The following is a 15,658-nucleotide window of genomic DNA, read 5'->3' on the forward strand; positions in this document are numbered from 1 at the left end:
CTCCACATGCATTACAGAAATTTGATGTTTATTTGCAACGTTTCATAATCTCCAAGCAGATCCTAGGGAGGCAAAAGACAGTATATGCCAGGCAGTATCCATTCGCCCTAGGATCTGCTTGGAGATTATCGTTTCAAGTAACGAAGACAATAGTAGCCTTGTTGAACCCGTGCACAAATGTACCGTGAAAAATCCTGCCCTGAAGCCGCCCTCTGTGAGACACACGTTAGGCGTGTGTTCTGCTTTCCGCTTGTTATCATTATCTGGTGTACTCACCCGGACTGACCTCAGTCTTGTTAGCCTGATATCCAGTCTAACGTGGTGGGGACAGGCTGTCTTCGGGGCTCTAATAGTTTTTCCCCCCGCCCAGTACAACAGAACGCCCGGTAGGGGGCACCTAGCTGAGTCGACCGGCAGGGAAGAGCTCCTGCAGCACCGAAGAGAACCCAACCCGGCCCAACCACGATAGACTTCCAAACGTCTCTACTTTAGAATTTTCAGTTAGACGGGGTTATCTATGTAAACTAAACTTGGCTGGCAGAAACAAAAAAAAGGGTAATTTTCTCCTTTCGATAATATTGTATAGAGGGGATAGTCTTGGAAAAAAAATCTACTTGGAAAAAAAATACCAGCGCACATACCCTATGGGCCCAGTTCATAACAATAACGGGCTTCGTTGATAATCTCACTTCCCAATATGAGGAATTGACTCATTGAGTATCTTAGATACTTTGTTTCAAAAGCATGCTCACTACCTGTGTCACATCGCTGTATAATACAGTCGAGTGTCGACGTCAATCGTACATGTAGATTTTTATTGTTTAACGGACAGTTTACTTCATTGTTAAAAAGTAATGCTCTCTACTTGTACCCATCGCTGTTTTTACACAGTTCATAAAACTAGCTTTTGATTTCTTCTTGTGAAAAATCCGTACGTACAGATCTAGAGTTTCCCTTCGTCAGGCACATTTAACCTACTTTTGTAGCACAGTGCGATTCTGGCGTCAGTGAAACCAGCTAGTCTCCGTCCATCCATTGAACAGTCGACATTCGAGCGCTCTATTTGTTTGTTTCTCCTTGTTTATTATATCTGTTGTTTGTTTTTGAAGGGACAACGCAAACTTCTGTATAGACGATGCCTTTTCAACCTCCATGTTAGCTATAATGAAGCCACCTTTGGTCGAGCCGGGACAGCCCCTACCTTTTACCGGGCTGTTTTCAGGTGTTACACTTCTGCAAAACGTGTCAATCAAGATGAGATACGGCCTTTGTTGAAAGATGATACACATCACGGAGAGGACGCCACAGGAAAGTTTAATTTGACCACCTTAATGAAATAATGACGCGTGACGTTTGGCGGCTTTATCTAAAGTGTCAAAAGGTCATGGCTGACTGATTTGTCACGACGCACCTTGTCAGGGCGTGTGCAATGTACGTAGTGACGAAGTCGTTTTGTATCTAATAATGGCCCTCGATCGATTTCTAAAATTATATTCCCTGGCAAAATATTTGCTCTTTCATGTGATATAGAATATACATGTACCACTACAAATCAAGCCCCATTGCTCCCACCAAGCATAGCTAGGAAACACATTTCTGTGCATCAGACGTTTGAAAATACAAACCTTACTAGTAATCCTTAGCCTCATTCGCAGACTTGTCGTGTGGTGGCGTTTCTTTTTCTTCCCTTTTTCTGGATGGGGAGGGGGTGCTGATACGCATTTTTTTACACTGATAATTCTCTAGTACGGAAAACACAAACTAATAGTAATCTTTAGCCTCCTTCACAGACGTCTCGTGTGGTGGCGTTTCTTTTTTTGGGAGGGGCGTGGGGGTGTTGAACGCATTTTTACACCGTACAGAAAATACAAACTACTAGTAATCTTTAGCCTCCTTCGAAGACGCCTCGTGTGGTAGCGTATCTTTTTTGTGTGTGTGATGTGTGTGTGCTGATGATACACATTTTTACAAGTTCTCCAATGCGGTAGAGTTATCCCCCAAACAAGGCCCTCCCTCCGGAAAAACGCCACTCCAGCAGTAGAAACAAACGCCGCCCCGCTACAAATCTGTACAGGAGGCTAGGCAACATCTAAGTTGATCTTGTGAGGTCGTAATGTATTCTCGCTGCCCTAATATAAATACGTGACAGAAAACGTTATGATTTTCTCTGATTGCATAAAGAGTTGTCATATGGTTACAAAAAAAAAATCAAGAACCAATTTAAAAATTTGGAACAGCCCAACCCTTTTCAACTATAGAAACTGATCAACAATGAAAACACTGTAACTACACACTGAATAGGAACTTCCTTGTTGCTATCACAAACATACCTTAGCTACAACAGTTCCAGTAAAAGTGGGCGATTCTTGGTAATATAGACTCATGGAAACAATTTTTTTGTTTGTTTTGATAATGTTAGCAATTTGTTGAATCCTATTTTGACTACAAGGTGAATAAATATGTAAATATCAACCATTCTCCTTCCAACTTGTATGTATACAAATAAGGTGTTTGGAGGGAACTGTAGTAGCAAAAAGGACCAAGTGTATACAGATATAGATATGACATACTGATAAGAAATCAAATTAAACTGATCAATTTCATTATATTTTATTACAACAGTGATGGTGTTAACTAAAAAGCATTTATTGCAGGAAAAATGTATGCAAACAATATTTTGAGAAAACCACTTCCCATCATACTTTCAATGTATATTCACACACTCAGTCACATAAATATAAAAGAGGATTCATTATGAATTATAGCCTGCACAATATCACCATTAATTAACAATGCACCCTTCAGCTATCCTGGTTACCAAACCACAAATGTACAGTGTACTGTAGCTGCTACACATGGAAGCAGCAGAAAAAAAAGCTCACTACTTTCAGGTAAAATTGGCTTTACGAATAGTTGTTTTAATTAATTCAAAACTAACTTCCTTGCAATATCCATGATGTCACAGCCAGCAATTGGTAGGCAACATCATGTGACAGTTGGGTGATTTGCATACCGATAATTTGCATGTCTTTCAATAATTTGCATGTACATGAGGTAAACAACAGTGATCATTCCTATACTTGTAACCTGCCAGTGTACCTACTGTTTGGTTGTACATATGACACAGGATGAGGTTTTAAGAAATAACTGTCTTGATCTTGACGGACATTGTAGATTATGAGTATTGCATATGTACAGTTATTGTAGATCGATTCTCATTAATTTTAGAGAGTAGTCCTTGCATTTTACTATACTAGACTACGACTGCAAATCAGTCAACAAAGTTAATAAAACACACAAACACAAAACTACCATATATACAACTTGTCAGCAAAGTATTAACAAAATATACCAAACAAAATATAATTATAAATGCTATTTCAAACAGTTGATAAGGGGTCAGTAACTAAACCATATAACCTTCCTCCCACTTTTAATCCCAGTTTTACTACAGGCCTCGAAATTAACTTTTTTCACTATTGTCCCAGAATTGTCCCGAACATAGATTTCAATTGTCCCGAACTGAAGATGGACTGTCCCAGCCTGCTTTTCAGGAAATAAGTTGATGACAAAAATAAGAAAACAACAACTGAATTTGTACAACTTGAAGTCCACTTTATTAGTAAATTAGGGAAATACATGATAATATCATGGGCATGGCGCCGTCCCTGATATTTGGAATCCCTGATTGGTCAAATTTAAATGTTTGTCAGAGTATCATATATTTATAGGCTGCCAGCAGTCTGCAGCAGGATGGATGGATCACGTTCCCAAATGACGTGGATGGTCTTAGAATTTTCCAATTGCCCCAAAATTGTCCCGAAACGTAATTTGAATTGTCCCAAGCTGAAAATTTAGTGTCATTTGACACTGGGACAATGTTAATTTCGAGCCCTGTACTAACAATCGCAACATCTATTTGCAACACCCGAAGTTTTTATTTTCAAAATTTTTATCATATATTAGGCCACACCAACTTAATTTTTATGGATGACATCCTCTGAAGACCCCCAAACTAGCTATAGTGCGCGCGGGCGAATAAAAAAAAATTCCGGCCAAAAATAAAAATTCTACTAAACCACAGGGATGCAAAACTGGTATTGTGAATTTGCGGCAGTACATAGCGATGTATGCGACAAGCCGGTACATGCTGGCTTTTTGGGGAATTTGTAAATCGGCACTGTAGGTACGTACTGAGTTCTTGAGTCGTGGGTCTTCGGTAGCCTGGGTGCTATCCTCCAGAGTTACCACCGGCTCGGTATTGTCGCTAACTACCATGGACTACCCAGGCCAGAGTCATCCATAAAATTAAGTCGGTGTGGCCTTATAATAGCCAGAGGATGTCAACCAATCAGAAGTCCCCATTTCCCATTGGTTATGACAGCATTACCACACCAGTAGTTAATTATGATCTCACAACCAAGTTGGTTAATACATTGTACCAAGTCTACATTTTGTAAACGCAGGCCTTATAATACACTGTAGAGGACAGTCGCTAAGTTTGCTACATTGTTAAGTATGGATTGGCTATATTTCTGAATCCTCCATGTCCTATAAGACTACCTCATAAATCGCGGAGTGAGTGGTCATAGGAAATGACCAGGACACCATATACACCTGACAGTGCAGGTTATTATCTCTTAACTACCTTCCCAATCAATCTTCCCAAACTTTTCAAGACAGAACTAATGAATAGTTTGCTTAAGAACTCAAGTTGAAGTTGCAAAATGTAAAATAATCTTTTTCACCATCATTTACTAGTAAAAGTTCAATGGTTGTCACCAAGTTCATACATGACAATGTACTTCCTATTTTGCAGATTCTCATAATTCAACAGGATTCCTATATCCACATCTAAAGACTAGTAGAATAATAGTAAATTACACTAATATAGTAATAAGAAGAAAATAATGAACTATTTTGCTGGCATTTTTGCATGGTGGAAGAGATGAATCTCCAGCCAGGCCCTGTCATGGTTCAGTTCTCCACACATCAGACAGCAGAACGCGTTCTCCTCCTTCCTCAGCTGAACGTGCATGGCGAACATGTGGCGCAGGTAGTCCGACCTGGTGTGGAACTTCAGGAAGCCTCCGCAGGCCTGGCACGGCAGCTTCTTCCACACGATCCCGTGGATCACGGCCTGGTGCGTCCACAGCCGCGTCCTGTTACTGAAGCTGAACGTGGGCCAGTTGTCCTGGCGGATGCTGACGTCCGTGGCGGTGGCGCAGAGCGTACACTGCCATTCCTCGTCCGGCCCCACCGGGGACATGTACATTTGCTTGATGAGCGGCATGTCGTTCTCCACGGTTAGACACGGGTTGTAGCGCAGTTCCGGGGGAGGGTCGCGCTGCCAGTGTTCCTCCATGTGTTCGTCGGGTTCGTCAGTGTCGTCCCAGCACAGCTTACAGCGGTAGTGGACCTCCCCGCACATCTCCTTGTGCGCCCGCAGACTGCTCTCTGAGGAGAACAGCATCATGCACTTCACACAGGTGTGGCCAGCCTGAAAGGCCTGGAGAGGAAAAACAATACATTTTACTTTGCTTCAGCTGCTTCAGGGTGTCTGCTATTATTTTCCTACGCAATATGTAGCGTGGATCAGGTGGCACATGTGGATAACATGTAAATGTCACACAACTGGGAAACTGTGGAAATGATTGTAAGACTTTTAGCACCTTAAGTATGTTTTCAGTTGCTTGAAAAATGTATAACCCTGCTGCAGGGCCGTTGCTAAAATCTCATTTGACACACATTGGGGCCCAGGGTCTGAAAGGAGACACTTTTAGGAGAGCATTCATGTACAATAGTACTAGTAACTGTTACATGTATTATTGTATGAGTATGATCAAGACTGACATAATTTTTGATTGACAAAATTACGGTTTTAACTTTTCTAAGAAAATAGGAGCATGACAAATCAACAGTGCTTATTGATACGATTAAAAAGGTTATTTTTGAAAACAAAATATATTCTCACAATTTGCTTGTCGGCGTCCTCCGGTCTTCCCTCGGCCCGAGTCCTGGACATCTCGGCCCGGACAGCGGCGCGGTACGCCTCCGCCGCCTCGATGGTCTGCGCCAGGTCCGTCTCCGGTTCTTCCCCAGACGTTCTCCCGGGCAGTTCCTCGGAGCCTGCCGCAGGTTCTGTCGTGTCCTCCGCTGCGGTACTAGTGTCACCTTCCTCTTCGTTAGCGGCTACAGGCGGACACGCGGTCTCAGAGTCCGAGTCGCAGTTCTCTACCGTTAGTTCAAGATCTATGTCGTGCTTAGGCATTTTGGCCTTACCGACAGAACCTAGGGAGCTCTCGGCATCCCCTGCCTCTGGTCCTGCCTTACGTTTCTGTACATTAGCCTTGGCGGAGGGTTCAGAAACAGCGTCGGGTGTTTCGTCTTCTCCATCCTCTTCAGATCCAGATAGGTCTTCAAACCTCCTCCTTTGTTCCGGCTTCCTCTTCGACCGCATGTTTCTGCTGACTGCTCTTACCTGTGTAGAGCTTGTAGCTCTTTTCAGTGACTCTTCTGTATTTACCTCTTGTTGTAGCTCTCCAAAGTTGTCCCTTGGCGCAAATATAGACGAGAGAAAGCTACATGACACTTCTAAATAACACCAAAGGTACCAAAATGCTGGTGAACCGGAAGTACTTGAATACACCGGCCCCTTCTGTCGGGTCAATCTTAACTCTCGTAAACTCTCACCAAAACGCGCGAGACTTGTTTTCCCAAGGGAGTGATACGAGCATTAGCACTAGCACCATGATACATGTTGTCTGTTTGCGCGCTGAAACTTTGGTACGTTCTGTCAAAGGGATTGAAGTCTGCTATCTCTGATTACCATGTTATTGTCATAACGGTACATAAAATGTAGTCAAAAAGCAACAGGTGCTGGAAAAATAACTTACAGACTTCAGTAAACGTAAAGTAACGTTAATCACATACTAACATGCAAAGAGTTTATCTTTCACTGAGCAGTATGGCTGCATGGGCTAATATATCAACAATGTATATATACAGGAAGGACCTACAACAGGCAACCAACCATCTACTAGCATACAGATCACTACTAGTATAAAGAATTCAACTCAACAATAACTAGAGTTCCACGATCTCATACCTTCGCCAACTGATGTTAGCCTTTATGACTAAGAAATTATAGATTAATCCCCCTGATTGTGCGAATAGGATCCTATATTGCATCAATTATATCTGTTGATCATATTCTACACCAGAAGACAGTCTTATCTTATCAATGCATGCCATTATAGCATGTCCTCATAAATTATGCAAATGAGGTCCTTATTTGAATAAATTATGTTTAATAATGTTCACCTTCACATAACTTTCAAATATCCCATGTATGAAATTCCAGACATTACCACTATGTAATTATAACATTTTCTCGTTGATTATGCAAATTAAGTCTTCATTTGCATAATCGATATCTGCCTGTATTTCTGTCGTTCTGCATTACATATATCACAAGCTTGAATAGTCCTATCATGGAATGCAGCTGATATATAGAATTTCCTCATTAATTATGCAAATTACATTAATATTTGCATAATTGTAATAACATTATGTCAAGCATCACTTCAGCTACCTACATGCCAAAAATCACGACGATCCATCAATCGGTTCGAGTTATCCGCCTTTAAACATTTTTCAACTAATGCCCCTGCAATTCCAGAGCAAGCCGCTAGGGGGTCCAAACTCACGTCACTTGTTCCCCAGCACAAGAGCTACCTACCATCCAAATTTCGTCACCCTAGCATGTCTAGATCACGAGATATCAAAACCGGAAGTTCAGCTGCAGTACCATAACAAGCCGTTAGGGGGCCCAAAATCTAATCAGTTCCACGTCTCATGAAGACCTACCCACCTACCAAGTATCAAGACAATCCATCTTAGCCTTCTTGAGTTATCGTGCTCACACACACACACACACACACACACACACACACACACACACACACGAACGCCAACGAAAACATAACCTTCTTGGCGAAGGTAATCAAGAAAGAGCCATGTAAACTCTAAATAACATGTTTATTAACAAAAATACCAATGCTAACATGCAATGAAAAAGTTTTTTTTTTCTATCCAAAAGTTTTCTTTTCACATATTCTATACTAGTATTCACACAAATATATACCATGTTATGATTAGTATTACATATACAACAATAACAACTGTTAACAAATTTTCTACTTTTTTTTTCAATAGTTCATCACATACGGTGTACTGTATAAATGATGAAGTCAATTGATGTAACACCATTCACCTTGCTCCTTTTTACTAACTACTGTTGATTTTAACTTCAACAAGTTCAAATTTCATGAACATAATATATGTTCACTTCACTACGGCAATAACAGAACTACTTAACTGAGATCTATAAATTAACTAAAACAACAAAGAGCATTTTGAATGGAAATAATAAAAGTACAACCGGTAGAAGAAAATACCAACTTGGGCCTAAGATAATGAATACTACAGCAAGACCTTGAAAAACTATTTTACCAGAATGACAACATGCTTACACGTCACAAACTTACACTATTCACTTTCTCTTCATATTAAACTCTCCACTAGCCACCAAGTCATCAACATGGAAAGCAGATTGAAACATTCTAAGTTAACAGTCATCATAAGTTGTGCAACTAAAATAATCCAACAAATTAGGGAAAAGGCCTCCATCTTTAAACTCTAATGAATATTTGACAGCAAAAAAATCTCGAACTCTAAATTGTGAAACTTTATAAGTTTTGCAGTAATACTGGTCTGAAGAGTAAATGCACAATATGATGTACTATCTTACCCTGACAAGATTACTACTTGCAAAATGCAATATGAAAGTCGCAAAGGAATTACTTATGCACCACAACAAATTGGTGTGAGATGTACAAATTGTTCTGATCTAATACTGCTTAGTACTAGCTGGGACACTAACAAACTGCTTAAACTTGGGAATATTCTATAGTCCCAACTAAAAAAAATAGGGGATAATACATACAGTAACAAGGTACCCTCATAAAAAGGGACAAAAACAATGTGTGACAATCTGTCTTCATGTCCATGTAGATATACTGTCAGGTACATGTACATGTAGATGTACCATACATTACTCAAAATTAACGTGGTCATTACTCTAGTATTAAGAAAACACAACTTGTCTACAAAATCAAAGATAATTTTTGCTATTGAACTATTAGAGTAACACATATTTAGTAAAATAATTATAGTTTGGTAGAGGTAATGTTCAGATCACAGAACTGAGATTATATACTTTCTTTTACTTATGCTCAAATGTCTTGGACTGAAAATTAAGTGATCTGGTCTAAAGAATGAACTGTATCTGTTTCAACAAGTAAGTTACTACATAAAGGCCTGAGAAGTAACACACATTTTGTTTGTTTGTTTGTTTGTTTGTTACAGTTGCCTATTTTGCTGTGTGTTTACCATGTCTGTACAGGTGAAGCTCCAACAAGCCCCTGTCCTGGAATACTTTTCCACAGACCTGACAATGGAACGCTTTCTGTGCTTTCCTCAGTTCGACATGATTCGCAAACATGTGGCGGAGATACTCCACCCTCACGCTGAACTTGAACGATCCCGCGCACTCCCCACAGGTCAGGTTCCTCCAGACAACCTTGTGAGCAGATGTCTGATGCGACCATAGAGATAACCTGTCCCTGAATTCTCTCCCTGCTGACCTTCCGCTGACGTTTCCCTTCTTTACTTCACACAGGGTACACGACCATTTCTCGTTTGGCTTTACGACTGACATGTACAAAGACTTGATCAGAGGCAGATCCGATTCGATGCTAAGACAAGGGTTGTTGCGTAGTTCGGCGGGCCGGTGCCAGCGCCAGTGTTTCTCCATGTGGGCCTTGGGTTGGTCGGTGTCCTCCCAACAGATCTTACAGCGGTACAGCACGGCACCCTGGCACGCCTGGCGGTGGGCCCTAAGGCTGCTGTCAGAGGAGAAAAGCTTCAGACACGTCTGGCAGCAGTGCGACTTAGCAGCCTTGCTGAGCTGTTGGCAGTATGCCTCCTCAAAAGCCTGGAGAAAAATTGCCTTTCTTTTACTTTCTACTACAAAACTATTTTCCCACTTCTTAGACAGGGTTCTCAACTAGAGTCAGGTTTTGGATGAAAAATACGAGACTGAAACGGGAAGTAATTTTTGAGGGGGAAGAATGACTGTGAATTAGAATCAGTGACTTGCAATTTAAAAAAAAAACGTCTTGCAAAAGGCATGCTTCCACAGCTAGCAGCTATGTGATTTACATAAACACAAGTCAAACAGGCATTACTATCATCATTACCGGTAGTCAGCTTTTCTACATTTCATCTACTGTTTAAGTAGACCGTAGTTGTCTCCAAAAACTGGAAAGTCTCCTGATTCATCAAATCGTCTTCGTAAAATTTCACTTGAAGTCCAGTCCAAGACTTCAGATGTCCTGAGGTGCCTTACACATCCCTTTTCACAATGTCAGGGATGGGCAATCTGAAGTGAAAGAATATCAACATGCAGTCACTTCACACACTTCTTACCCTTACCTGTTTGCATTTGACCTCATGGTCCTGCATAGCCTTTCTCTGTGGGAAGCTGAGGCCACAGTTGTTGCAGTGATACTGTGCAGAGAACATGCTGGTTTCAGGAGAGCCAAAGTTCCTCCCACTCCGCTGCTGTGGACTCCTGGTACCTCCCCACATGTCTGAGTCATCATCCTCCGGCTCCAGCTTTATAACTGTGTCTATGTTTGCTGAGATGGTGTTGCTACCTTTTGAGGTCCCCATGGCTGGGTCAACTCTCCTTAAAACAACCCGGGGTCTTTGTTTTGTGCTAGTGGCAGCGCTCGAATTTTTACTGGTCTTGCTCTGCTCCTCTCGTGCACGAGTTGTGTTTTTGTGCTCTGTGGTGGGGTCCTTCCCAGTTTGTGCCTTGTTTGGTAGAGTGCCCTTCTTGCTGGGAACCAAAGTGCCTTTTCTCTGCCTTTTTGCTGTATTTGGACTGTCTTCACTTGCCCTTTTCTCTCTTGCCGCCCCGGGAGTAGTGTTTGCTTTTTCAGCACTGCTTGCTGCTTTGCTGGTACCAGCAGCTATGCTGGAGCCAGCTGCTTTGCTAGAGACAGCTGCTGACACACTTCTTCTATTTCTAGCTGCCTGAGAAGTCCCTGCTTTATGCACCTTCTTCATCAGCTTGATCCTTAGGTTGCCCTTGGCAACGTTGCTCAAGATGTGGGGTTTCTTGGGACTGCTTCTGAGTGTTCGACCCATGTGCCTTGGGCTGCTTCTCAGTGTAGTAAGGACTGGACTACTGCCATCGCTGTAAGCTCTCCTTGTGAGACTGGTATTCTTCTTGTTACTTTTCTCCACAATATCTTTACTCCTGTCTTTCGCAGGCTTGGGATCTTTCTTACTTGGTTCTGCTGTAGTTTCTTCAGACCCCTTTTCAGATGTTACGGAGCTGGAAGTATCTGGTGTCTGGTCTGGAGACTTAGCACTAGCACCTTGCTTATTTGGAGTAGCCTCTTGCACAGTGGCTTTTTCTATGGGCTGGGCCTCTGTGCTACTGCTGGCTGCTGTTTTGTCACTTACTGCCCCATTCCTGTTGTCAGAGGACTGTTTTTTACACCAGGGCCCATGGTTCTTCAAGGATAACATTGTTGGGAAAGGCAGTGTACACCTAGCACACACCCACTTCTGTCGTTGTTGATGGCCTACCAGAACGGCAGACTTGGTGCACTGCTGCTTGTGGAGCTGTAGTTTGTGGGGAGTAGGAAAACTACTGGCACACTGACTACAGCTGTACTGCTTACATGTGATCAGACTGCTGATGTCGACGGTTGATTTTTTAGCATTTAACACCAGAACCTCTTGGCTGTCTGATGCTTCTATGTTCTCTTCTTCCTCAAGGCTCTTGTCACTGCTGCTCCTGGGCTGTTGTTGTTGGGACGTTTTCTGCTGAGGGGCTCCACTGTTATCACCCTTCCCTCTTTGGCGAGGAGACGAGCGCGCTTCATTCGGCTTCTCAGAGTTTCCTCCTCTGTTTGTATTTCTGGAGCCTTGCGGGCTTTCAAACTCCTGGATGGACTTCCAGCAGTCCCTGGTGTGGAAGTCCAGGGCGCGCTGACTCACAAACCTGAGCTGACACAGGCTGCACCTGTACTCCTGCAGGCGGCTGCATACCTTCAGATGCATCTGCAGAGTCTTGGCACTTATGAAGTACTGGGAGCACCTGGAGCAGCCGAACACTGGCCTCTGGTGACGAGAAGTTTCTGCAACCCTGTCCTGGCTGCAGCTGGGCCCTTCCCCCACCTCTGCCACACACACTGCCAGGTGCTGCTTCAAAACTTTGGCACTAAGGAAGTGTACTCCACACCTGTGACAGCTGCACAGCTGTGGATCCCTCCCAGGTGCAGCGTTGCTCGCATCTGCTGTTGTTACTGTGGCTCCATTGGATTTCCCTGTGTTCTTGAAGAACAAGCTCTCGATTGGCTGCTTTTGCCCAAGGCTTGTGGAGGCCCCCTGCAGTTCTGTATGAGGACTGAAGGAGGCGTTGGTGTTCAGAAAAGGCAAGGGAAGATTCTGACTGACTCTTGGAAAGAGGGTGCTCACTGCGTTGGAAGTCAGGTTATCAGTAGTGGAAGGTAAAAAAAGTGAAGATGGTGCCGCAGTTTGTAAGTTTCCTTCTCCTTCCAGTACCTGTATAGCAACAAAGCAAAATATGACACAAGTTATTGTCACAACTAAACTGAACTAAGCATTGGAGGTACATACTAATGATATAAACAATTGTGATCATTTATATACCATAACCCTAACAATCATTGCTTTCGTCAAGAAAGCTTTCAGAAATGCTTGTGGTTACTTAACATCAAGTAAACTAGCCCTATAATTTCTCTAAGTTCTCTCTAACGATACCTTGTCGACAGCTCCCTTAGCCTTGAGGTAGTCTGTGAGCCACTCGACCACAGGGTGGAGCCGTAGGGCCTGAGCAGTGGCCAGAAGGTCTTCATCACTACAGCTCTCACTGGACACGGTCAGTTCTGTGGATAAAGGAAAACATTCAAACATACAAATGTAGGCATATATGTATTTGCTGTGGTATGGTAGGGACAAAATAGAATAAATGGTAGAAACAATTCACGAATGACTGAGAACAGAGGACATCTGCTGTTCTTTAGCCCAGTTAACTCTTCATCTTTGCATAACATAATTTTTTTTTATTAATACACATGTAAACCACCTCAGCTATCATCAAATAGGACAGTTTTGGTCTAGGTGAGAGAACAACTTCTTTGTGTTGGATCAAATGTTTAAAATTTAAACATGTAACTACCAACACAGATGACCTCTTATCTAATATTAGATTCTAATTCATTTTTTTTTTAAATTATGTGTCATGTCTGTACTTTTGTGGGCCAGCTGTTACCAGCTTACTTCTGCCCAGTCTGCTGACCCTTGTAATGATCTGTTTCTTTGCCAATAAATACAAACTTCATTACCAATAAATAACTGCAAAACGCACACTAAGGCCCATGCTTCATGTCAAGGAAAGGCATAATATGTACATTGCCAGTATGTATATATGTACCTCTGTTTTGTTTTGTGTCCATTGTATCCGCAGATAGAAGATTTTAACTATTGACAAAGAAAACTTTTAATGTGTCGACGTACTTATACTGTTATGATGATCGCAATGGGATGTAATATGATATCTTTTTAATTGTTAAATGTTATCAATTCTTCTTAGTGTTTTCCAAATTTTAAAATGTAAGATCAACACAATTCAGTTCAATGCAAATGCATGTGTGTACTGCAAGGTTGGTTGAATGAATAAAGTTTAAAGTTTATATCTCCTCTTATATACATGTACATGATCTTTATTGCAAATCAGAGCTCCGGTCCTTGGAAACATCTTACATGTGACAACACTGTCAATGTAGTTGTTAGTACCTGAAGTGTACATGTAGTCCAGGAGTGCTGAGAAGGCAGCAGGATGGAGGAAGTCCACACGGACGATCGGGTCATCTCCCAGGCACTGGAACAGCGGAGTCCGGCAGGCCAGGACAGCACGGTGACAGCTGCAAGTTAATACACAGCACATTACTGTTATTCTAGCGATACAGCACAATAACACATTTGCACAGTAAGGCTGACCAGCAAAAAAACTCTTTTTCATTGTGAGAACCACAAAAGACTCACAAAACACAGACTTTGTTTCCAACACAAGAAATTGAACATATCCAAAACTGTACATCCCCAGTCTTCATCAAGTAAATCCAATTTCTTGTGTTGGAAATTACAGATTGAACTTGCTTCATAATGACTTCTTACGAGTGAGCATTTTAAGATAAAATGTAAAGATTTACACACTCATCCATAGATTTTATTGCGGATTTGAAAAGAAAAGGTTACAATGAATAGTGTGCATCTTCATTCCTGAAGTCTGACCTGAAGCTTTTGTCCTGTACTTTGACCGTGAGGTCGCAGTACCGCCCAGTCTGCCGGAGGGCGTCGAGGCACTGTGCCAGCTGGGCATGCTGCTCGGGGAAGTTCAGCTTCATGCCTGTCTCTAGTCCCCCAACAGGCTGCCCTGGACTCAGTGCCATCTTCAAGGATCAAGAAGATATGTAGATCCTAAACCAAAGGATACACTGTGAGCATCTGTATGTGGTTCGACCTAGTCACACAAATTATAATATCTCAATCAAAAGTATTTCTCACCCAACTTCTTTCGTCCTTTAATTTTGTATGTAACTTTGAACTTTAAGCAAGTTTCTAGCATTCTGTGCTCAACCCCTGTCAAACACCCGAAAAGGCTACAAATTATGACGGCATTTTACAGCAAGGACCTTGCCTTGTTTATCATAAATATTTTTCCACCACGGTCAACAGAGAACCTTAAAAACAACTCTGCGCCTTGTTTATACACGCTACGTGACTATGCGTTATATAATATAGTGCGCAGAGATATATTTGACGACATGGAATCCACGCAAAACTATAAAACTATGAAGTTACAAAATGAAGTTAAAATGCCCCCCTCCCCACTCAAACAACGCACCCGCCCATCGCAAGGCGGCTCCCGCCAGACAAAGACACTCCACGCCAACTCGCAAAAACTGAGAAACTGACGGCATTTTCAGCTAATTTAAAGGGTTAAGCATAAAGTAACAATTACCTGGGCTCCCTACAGCTCAAATTTCAAGCGATAAATTGCAAATATTTCTTACTTTTTCTCCAAAATCGGTCGTCGCGTCTTATTTGGTCGGCATCCTGTCTGTCAAGATACGAATACATTTTTGAGAGGAGCGCATCCAGTCAACAAGAACAAAAAAAAAGGTATCAATTCATTTTGATGTTTCATGATAAAGGACAGCACTTTATTAAGCAATGTACCCACCAATATAAAAAAGAAGTTATTTATGTTGCAAAATTAACCGTTGACAAGCAATAATAGTACAAATTGAACGCACTTTGCTACATTAGCATGCTATGTTTGCAAGATAGACTGGTTAGAAGCGGCCTCTACCGGATAAAGTAAAAATTGAACAGTCGTCATCATCATCATCTACAAGTTTCTGCATCTTCAGTCACAGCAATGGTAATGACTATAAATGAGTGGGAGGAACGTCATGCAGTTGCAATAAGA

At 41.9% G+C, this 15,658-nt stretch overlaps 2 protein-coding genes across 4 annotated transcripts; both read right to left on the reverse strand.

Annotated features, from left to right (window-relative positions):
- Positions 1-4,294: 4,294 nt before the first annotated feature.
- LOC109482986 lies at positions 4,295-6,592 on the reverse strand. The gene is made up of 2 exons (XM_019785944.1): positions 5,975-6,592; positions 4,295-5,509 (listed from the first exon to the last, which is right to left on the reverse strand). The coding sequence occupies exons 1-2, from the start codon at positions 6,458-6,460 to the stop codon at positions 4,916-4,918; spliced, it is 1,080 nt and encodes a 359-aa protein (XP_019641503.1). The 5' UTR covers positions 6,461-6,592; the 3' UTR covers positions 4,295-4,915.
- A 1,528-nt stretch (positions 6,593-8,120) lies between these two features.
- LOC109482979 (myoneurin-like) lies at positions 8,121-15,299 on the reverse strand. 3 transcript variants are annotated; one of them, XM_019785884.1, is made up of 6 exons: positions 15,240-15,299; positions 14,458-14,643; positions 13,960-14,087; positions 12,925-13,049; positions 10,558-12,705; positions 8,121-10,057 (listed from the first exon to the last, which is right to left on the reverse strand). In XM_019785884.1, exons 2-6 carry the CDS (start codon positions 14,613-14,615, stop codon positions 9,434-9,436), a joined length of 3,183 nt encoding a protein of 1,060 aa, XP_019641443.1. In that variant the 5' UTR covers positions 14,616-14,643; positions 15,240-15,299; the 3' UTR covers positions 8,121-9,433. The 3 variants fall into 3 exon arrangements, with proteins under 3 accessions (XP_019641443.1, XP_019641445.1, XP_019641444.1); XM_019785886.1 differs by having other exon boundaries at positions 9,861-9,965; XM_019785885.1 differs by having other exon boundaries at positions 9,861-9,968.
- Positions 15,300-15,658: the final 359 nt, after the last annotated feature.

The sequence above is a fragment of the Branchiostoma belcheri genome, unplaced genomic scaffold, assembly GCF_001625305.1.
Source record: "Branchiostoma belcheri isolate BF01 breed outbred unplaced genomic scaffold, Haploidv18h27 scaffold61, whole genome shotgun sequence".
Classification (NCBI taxonomy): domain Eukaryota; kingdom Metazoa; phylum Chordata; class Leptocardii; order Amphioxiformes; family Branchiostomatidae; genus Branchiostoma; species Branchiostoma belcheri.

Coding starts and splice junctions, on each gene's coding strand:
- LOC109482979 (XM_019785884.1), bottom strand. CDS start 14,615: ATGGCACTGAGTCCAGGGCAGCCTGTTGGGGGACTAGAGACAGGCATG. Junction 14,088..14,457: donor GTACAGGACAAAAGCTTCAG/GTCAGACTTCAG, acceptor ATTAACTTGCAG/CTGTCACCGTGCTGTCCTGG. Junction 13,050..13,959: donor GGACTACATGTACACTTCAG/GTACTAACAACT, acceptor CTTTATCCACAG/AACTGACCGTGTCCAGTGAG.
- LOC109482986 (XM_019785944.1), bottom strand. CDS start 6,460: ATGCGGTCGAAGAGGAAGCCGGAACAAAGGAGGAGGTTTGAAGACCTA. Junction 5,510..5,974: donor AGGACGCCGACAAGCAAATT/GTGAGAATATAT, acceptor TTTCCTCTCCAG/GCCTTTCAGGCTGGCCACAC.